Source organism: Euleptes europaea, chromosome 4 (genome assembly GCF_029931775.1).
Source record: "Euleptes europaea isolate rEulEur1 chromosome 4, rEulEur1.hap1, whole genome shotgun sequence".
Taxonomy (NCBI): Eukaryota; Metazoa; Chordata; class Lepidosauria; order Squamata; family Sphaerodactylidae; genus Euleptes; species Euleptes europaea.
The window spans coordinates 89,847,427-89,855,564 of NC_079315.1; the positions used below are offsets into that span (position 1 = coordinate 89,847,427).

The 8,138-nt window shown below is 39.6% G+C and overlaps 1 protein-coding gene across 2 annotated transcripts in view; it reads left to right on the top strand.

The window, feature by feature from the left end:
• Positions 1 to 925, top strand: part of SV2C (synaptic vesicle glycoprotein 2C) — a 75,040-nt gene extending 74,115 nt beyond the window's left edge. For both annotated transcript variants that reach the window (XM_056848255.1, XM_056848258.1), the window contains one exon: positions 644 to 925. In XM_056848255.1, the coding sequence (XP_056704233.1) occupies positions 644 to 827 (184 nt within the window). In that variant the 3' untranslated portion in view covers positions 828 to 925. The remainder of the gene's footprint in view (positions 1 to 643) is intronic.
• Positions 926 to 8,138: the final 7,213 nt, after the last annotated feature.

Genomic DNA, 8,138 nt, shown 5'->3' on the forward strand with positions numbered 1-8,138 from the left:
AGCAAACAGCCAGGTGCTGCTTTTACCTTTCTACCCCAATATCAAATGTATTTGGATATAATAAAAAGCAGTGTCCTTCCATTGGCAGTCTAGCCATTGGCTATGAAAACGAATGGTCAGCTCACCTTCAAATATTGAATCAATGTAGGATTTAACCATGAAAAAGCTTTTTTTCAGATGCTGTTGTACTGCCCTTAAAACACACAAACTGTATCTCTAAGTTTGAAGCTTCAGGCTTGTTCTGTTTATTGAGATCAATATCACTGCTGGCATACACTGTGTGTTTTGGGAGCTTGGGCTGGGTGAATTCTGGTGCAGTTTCCTTTGCTGCCTGGGATTCTCGGTACGTCGTTCTTCTGGAGGTTCATGGTGCCAAGTAGCCTCAAATCTACAGTTGGGACCCTGCTCAAAAGTTGAGAAACATCAAAGTCTCCAATTTGGTGAAGACCATTCTCCAACTCCAGACCAGTTGTGTAATTTTTCCCCTATATTTTAGTATAATGTTTTGGAACTCTTTGGCTGGTGGTCAGTTTCAAATAATGTATATCTTTTCATTTCTTTCTCTCTCCATTTCCATCTTGAACCTTTTTATTTCTTTCAAGTGGTTAACTTTCCCTTTATCTCTCTTTTTTTTCTCTTTCAGGGCAACGGGCTTTGGCTTTTTAAATGCACTATGCAAAGCAGCAGCTGTTCTTGGAAACTTAATATTTGGTTCCCTTGTAGTCATCACCAAAGCCATTCCTATTCTCTTGGCTTCTACGGTTCTAGTATGTGGAGGGTTGGTAGGACTTCGACTTCCTGACACCAGAACCCAAGTGTTGATGTAACTTGGAAAAGATTGTGGATAAAAAGCCATTTACAGTTTGTTTTCCTCTCTTTTTAAGTGTAAAATCTCCTAACTTGAAGGGCAAAGGCTTCAGATTCTCAATGCATGAAAGACTGACTATTTACAAAAACCTCCTTTTACAATGAAAGAGCTGTGACTAAACATTAGAAAATGAAAAGTATTATAAAAACACATGCGTAGCCCCTTCTGTTCCAGGCTAAAAGGATAGTTCAGGGATGAATTCATCTGAGATAGTTCCATCAACCTATTTAAAACTATGAACGGCCCCCTCCCCAAGTTGCCTGTTACCACTTTGTTGTTTAAATAATTTAAATAACAGATCATTGTTGAAACCAATAATGGCTGGTTCATATTCTTCTATATTTAACTAGTCATGACCACTAGCTTGGATGATTTTTAAAAGAGGCTAAACAGGTTCACACGGATAAGTCTGCCAACAGCTATCTGCCATGATTGCTAGATGAAACTTCCATGTTCATATGCAATGTATCTCTGAACATCTGTTGCTTGGGGTCAACAAGGGAATGATGTTACAGGCCACTGCAGTCAAGACAGGGAATTTGGCAAGAGTGCCCACCATCTTCTTCTTCAAGTGGAAATCGATACATTTTCATTTCCAAGATATTTTTAATAAAATGTCAGCATCCTAATATGAAGATCTAGTTCAAAACAATAATTTCCCACCATGTCCAAATTTCAGTGGAGATTTACAGCATTCATATTTGAATTAGGTGGTTTATGACAGTCAGTCATAGTGTTTACCACCTGTTAGAAGTAGCCTTTTGTAATGTATTGTTTATTTGTTTTCACCCCAATGGGAACCCAATACAGTACAAAAAAGAAAATGCAGTAGAAATAAATGGGAGGAGAGGAGGCTTCTGAACACACAACAGATCTTCCCCTCCCTGACTGATCTTCCTGAGTCCTCTTCCACTAGCTCAAGGCTCCAACCTTCAGGCTAAGTGCACTTTGGCTTGTGCCGCCAGGCATGCATGTCCAGGCCTTAAATACCCATGGAGTGGGAGGAGAACAAAATCTACTAGATGTTAGCTGCTGTGAGCCAGCTAGTAGGTGGTCCCCCATTTTTTCCTGTGCCTGTAGATGGGGCCATGTTTAGATTTGATACGTCACAGTTTCTCTTTCATTTGGAGGGAAGAACTTTTAAAAACTGATCTTAGTCATAAGGAACCTCGTTTTCTTAATACTTCTTACAATGAAATCTGAAGCTTCTGTACAGATTGGGACTGGCGATCAGCCGCCAGCTGTAAACCACGCTTTTGACACGCATCATCTATTTAGGTCTACATGGTGTTTTTTTGTCTGCTTTTTTCATGAATTTAATCAACTGAAAAATCCAGAGCCATAAGTAAGCTTAAAGGAAAAGCAAACACCAGCTCTGAAATAGGGCCACCATATTAAAATGTCACAATTATTACGATTGTGTTACTTTCTCAGAACTGAATGACATTTTGATACCAGCCTGCATCCTTGGGGAGAAATATAGTCTTGCCAGAATATTAGGTAATAAGAGAGTTTTAAGACACGAGGGAAGCAGGAGAAAATGACCAAAGAAATGTTCATTTATTCTGTCCAAACTGTGTGATTGTCACTCTTGTAGTGGCCAATTTTCCCCACTTCCCAGCGTGAGTAGGGAACAGAATCTAAAGAAGAGAATTCAGAGCAAGACTAAACAGGTATAATAAGAGCAGGCAACAGGAAGGCTGGAAAACTCAAGAGAGGAAAAAAGTATACCGCTGCAACACATTGTTTGAAACCCAACTGGAGAACAGAAATTATCCAAGTGTATGAGAGTCTGTGGCTGTTTGATTGTCAGTATTGGTCCTTTACTATGTCCATGCACTATATATGCCATAAACAAAACCAAATATGCACGAGTTGTACTATCCATTTTCAAGATTCATAGGAATGATTTATATCTCTGTGCGAGTTCATAACTAGAGCTTACGTTCTCTCACAGTCTTGAGGAGGCTTTGCACACTGCAAATAAGTAGGGAGGAAAGGATGTGTAAGTACTTTGCTCTTTACACCCTCCCTGTGTAACATGCAAATGGGACCAATAGCCATGTGTCACCTCTTCCTGCTCCCCATAGAGAGCAACTTGAGTTCCAGATATATGTGTAAGCCTTGTACCCCCAACTTATCCTTTTGCTCGATAGTTGGGAAGTTACAAAAGGTTCACCTGTCATCCAGCACTTTCTCTCCCAGCTTGGTTGCAATGTGAAAAAAGCTCTCCAAAACAATGCTGCAAATGCAACCTAAAATGGCATTTATGCCTCAGCTTTACATTACGGATTCGTTTTCCTCCTAGATAACTTCAAAATCCTTGTGGGCAATGGGACTGCCTAGTAAATCATCTCTTGTCTTGTGCTTAGATATAGGTAAAACACTCAGCTTTCACCAGACATAATCATGGCTGTATTGTTTTGGTCAGGGAAGAATTTCTCCCTTTGCAGTACTGTTCTAAAGCAGACTTGCATCTTTCTAAATCTATTGAAGTCACTGGTCTTAGAAGGGTGTAACTCTGCTTAGAATGGCACAGCTAATCCCAGGAAAAATGATCTAGCTATTTTAGCCTGTTATCTTCTGACGAATTTTCTCTTATCACAGTGCTCACATAAAAACTTTCATTATAGTCCTTGATGAGGAAATTATAACAGCATAAGGACTACATATGGACTCTGTATCGACTTGAGCAAGAAAAGATTCCTGAATGATAATCAAAGTTTATATGACTCCAAGCCTAAACAAATCTACCTGGTAATAGATCTGACAGGACCTAACCATTTTTCCTGTTTTAAAGGTCATGACCTAGCTGATGCAGAAGACCTTTCCCCATCTGCCTCTTTCTCAGAGGCTGGGCCATATTAATTTGCGACTAACTGTGATGCAATCCCACAGGAATTCTCTTAGCCCACCTCACTGCAGCGTCCACCACTTCCCTGATCTCTAGTGAAACTCCCATGGGTAACTGGGAAGCTAATTTCATCCCTGTATTGTCAGTTTAAAAAATTAAAATGTCACTTGTGCAGAGCCCTTTAGATGGGAAAATAAAATTTCCCGCTTTTCCTAACAGCAGCTGTGGTGAAGGCAGGCAAAAAGGGTAAGCTGGTGACATTTTCTTACAGTTAGTGAAAATGGCTAGATTTCCTCCAAAAGTATTAGTTTCAAAGATGGTAAAGGAAACTGGCATTGGTGAAAGTTAAAAGATCTCCCCAAACCCTTTCAGTTTCACTGAAGAGCAGAGAAGAGGGATAATGAAGTAGACCGTCAATGGAAGGCAAGATTTATTTTATGCTCATTTGTATTCATGGAACAAATCCCATGAAAAATCCATCCCCATATGTATGCAATTGTACAGATAAAATGCTGGGAGGGTGACAAAAACTGCACTTCAGCTAGAATGCAGCACAGATGTTTGTTTATTTGAAATATTTGTCAGAAAAGTGTGTTACAAGAATACAAAAACAACAACATTAAAACAGCATCCATCAAAACCAGTTAGCATTGATTTTCTAAATATGTAAGTATAAGTAATGAAGCCCTGTCCTGGATGGCTCAGGCAAGCCCAATCACGTCAGATTTCGGAAGCTAAGCAGGGTCAGCCGTGGTGTTTGGTTGGGAAACTGCTGAGGAAGTCTAGGATTACTATGCAGAGGAAGGCAATGGCAAAGCCTCCTCTGTTTGTCTCTTGCCTTGAAAACCCTATGGGGTTGCCATAGGTTGGCTGCAACTTGACAGCACTTTCCTTCTCCATCACCACCAAGTAATGATGCCCTTCTGACTGACTAATGCCCAATAGAAACCTACAATGTGTAAGCCCTTAAGAATCTTATCCAACATTAAGACAGCCCCAGAGCCTCTTAAAAAGCCCAGGTTTTCAGCCCCTCCAAAATGCCATCAGAATCCCTCCTCAGTTTTTCTGGAAGGGCACCCAGTAAATCAGGGGCAGCTACTGATGGAGCCCATGAACAGGCAGCGGTTGATTGTACTTGTTGGTGGAGAACCAACGAAGGTTTTTGCTGTGCTAAGCAGAGTTGCCACGTAGGCTCACACTGGGAGAGGGGGACTTTCAAACGTGCAAAAGTTGATTGTAGACCCACCTTCTTGCTTGATTGTTGATTGCTTTTTTTTAAACTCTGATTTAAAACTGCCTTACTTTCTCACATGGGATGAAAGGATGTCGAGCACTTTAATCTGACTTGGTCCTCATCTGTGACACAAGTTTTTGGACAGCCTGATATTTCACTGAAGAGTACCTTTTCTTCCTCCACCCTACAAACCTACTTAATTTTTTGTTAATGACATTTCTTCATGTGTGACTGGGAATCTGTCTCTCTCCTTTTTTATCCCTTTTGCACCAGGGGCCATCAACACATTCTGCTGTAGTGACTGACTTATCTGTTATCTATCAAACTATCACTGTTTTTTTATCCTGCTGCCCCTCTAGGGAGCTTAGGGCAGCATATATGTCTCTCCTTTCTTCCATTTCATGCTGTCTAGATAAATCCTTTTTTTTTTTTTAGCTGTGTTTCCATATTAAATTAAACACATGTGTCCATCTTCCAGTCCTTTGATAAATGGAAATTCCATTCATCTTTCCCAAGGCTACCTTAGCTAGTCACATATTAAATCACTTGTCTGCCAATAACCCTTCACCCATGCCTTCTCCATAGCTAACATGTATATTCATACAGGCATACGAAACTTTGTAGTGAGGATGTTTAAAACCACAGGCATAGTGAAGTACAAATAGAACTACTATTTTACTTCTTGGAAATTGGGACAGAAGGAATCTTCATCAAAATCCAGGAAATAAACAAGCTTTTCATATTCCCTTTCCTCTGAATTTCCTGGCCTCCTGTTCACCAACCCCACTATTGAAGCCCTGCTTCATATAATGTCTGCAGCTGTCAGTCAGAAAACATAGCAGGAAATGCCATGATAATTTTACTAGAAGCTCTATGTGGATGTTTCTCCCATTTCTGTGATTTCTTTGTCCTTATCTATATTTTACAGTTTAAGAATGAAAGGATTTAGATGTCGAAACCATTACGCCATCCTAGTGCACCACTGGGTTTTCCAGCAGTGATCAGGCATAATGACTCAGGGGGCTGGAAACTGATGGTGTCTGTCTATACTGCCAGCCAAAAGATTCCTATCATAAATATTAGGTTCTGCTATGGTTAGTATCCGCAGCCCAAGCATACATCCACTGGGGCTTTGTGTTTCTTCAGCAGCAGATAACACTGAAATCCAGATCAGAAACTCAACTGAATTTTCAAAAAATACGTTGTGATATGGCCTGGGAGGTCTGCTGTTCAAAGAAGAAAAGCCAAAATCTGTGCAAGCCCTTCAGATGTGTCTAAAGTTGCTCTCTGGATTCCAGCCCGTCTAATCCATTTTAAAATCCATTCACATCTATTATGACTTCCTGTGGTAATGAGTCCCCTAGGTTGGTTATACATTGTATGAAAAGTATTTCCTTCATAAGGAAGCTGATTTCTTTCCCACCTCATTTTAGCTTTTCTTTCTTGTATGCTTTATTGATCTTTTTTTTTTTTTAAAGGTGGATTGCATGCAGTAATCATGGACATGTCATAGACTGGTATTGTAGCACTCACTGTTCAAGTTTTATTCCCTTTTTAAATATTTCTTAACAAAGTATTTGCTGTTCACACTGAGAATGCTTTTAGTTAGCTTGGGTAGCTAACTTGGAAACATTCTGCTACCTTTTTGCCATCTTTTTGCCAAGGATACCACACCACATTCACTCTCATATTTCACCTTCTAATTTTGTTAATATGTCAGTGCATAAGAAAGACAGAAAAGAATAGCATATACTAGACCTAGAGGTGGAAAATCATATGGCTAAAAAACATTTGCAGTCTGCTATGCTTTCCTAAAACCTTTTTTAAAAATCCCTCTTACTGTCCAGCCCCTTCACAGATAAACTAATATAATTGTCATTTTTTTTGTTTCCTACCCCTGCTTTTTGTCAGCTTTCTTAGCTCATTGCCATGTCCTTATATTAAAGCTTTTCGTGTATGATGAGGTTTTCATGCTGAACAACATCAAATCTGCATTTCTGGTAGAAATAAAATGGAGGGAGATTGCAAAACAAATTCTGCCACAAAGATGAGGAGCACCTTACTAGACAACCAATAAATCGTTCACGTTTTTCTTCTTTCCTAATCACAGCCCAGATGTAATAAAACATTGACCAAAGTAAAGAACATGCACTGTATATGAAGGGTTATATGTACATAGTTGTGTTCTATGTGTGTTTATTGTGTGAGTACACATTATACTGTATCAGACCATTAGTCTATCAAAGTCAGTATTGTCTGCTCTGACTAGCAATGGCTGCCCAGGTGTCAGGCGGGGTGTCATTCACATTACCTGCTGCCGGATCCTTCTTTCTGGCGATACCAGGGATTAAATCTGGGAGCTTATATTCGCAAAGCAGACTCTACACTGAGCAACAGCCCCTCCCCAAATGTTATGAATTATCAAATCTGCCTTGAAAAAATATTTTTAAAGGGCACAACGGAATAAAAACACCTGTAATTTGAATGTGATTTAGGTGTAACAGTTAACCATGTATTTAAATCTCTCCCATTGACTTCAGTGTGCCTACCATTGGCCGGATTGTGGTCAGAATTCTTGTTTGGGCCATCATTCAATTTCTTTTCAGTCTTAGAGCATCAAACTGCCCTTTCTGGTACAACATTCTTAACTGCATATAAAATTCAGATGTTGCAACCAAGGTAGTTCGCATTCTTTTATTTTTGAAAAGAGATAATGTAACTGATATGACACAAGTTACGGCTATTATCTCGCATACTTTGATTGCTTCATTCATGATGGCAAAAAGTGAAGCAACAGTCAATAAGAAAGCATCCAACATATAAGGAAAGGCTTTAGAGTGTTATATTTTTTATTTCCTCATTCAATGCAATGTATGTTCTGAGTAATGTTCTCATGCAGTTCAACAAAATAGCATCTGTATCGTAACAGGGAAAGTCAGTCTTTTATGTCATTCTCTTTCTGTTCCTATATTGTTTCTGCCAAACTGGCTGCTACTGTTCTAGTAATGTCCTTACAGCTGTCAGTCGCTTGTTAGTGTTTTTATCGCTGGTCTTTGACCAGACAGGAACAGAGCCATTGCCAAGGTGCCTTTCAATGAACTGTTACTTTTCATAAAATCCAATCCCGTGCATCAGTGTCACATGCAGCTCACCCTACTGTTCTTTAACAGAAACACATCTAG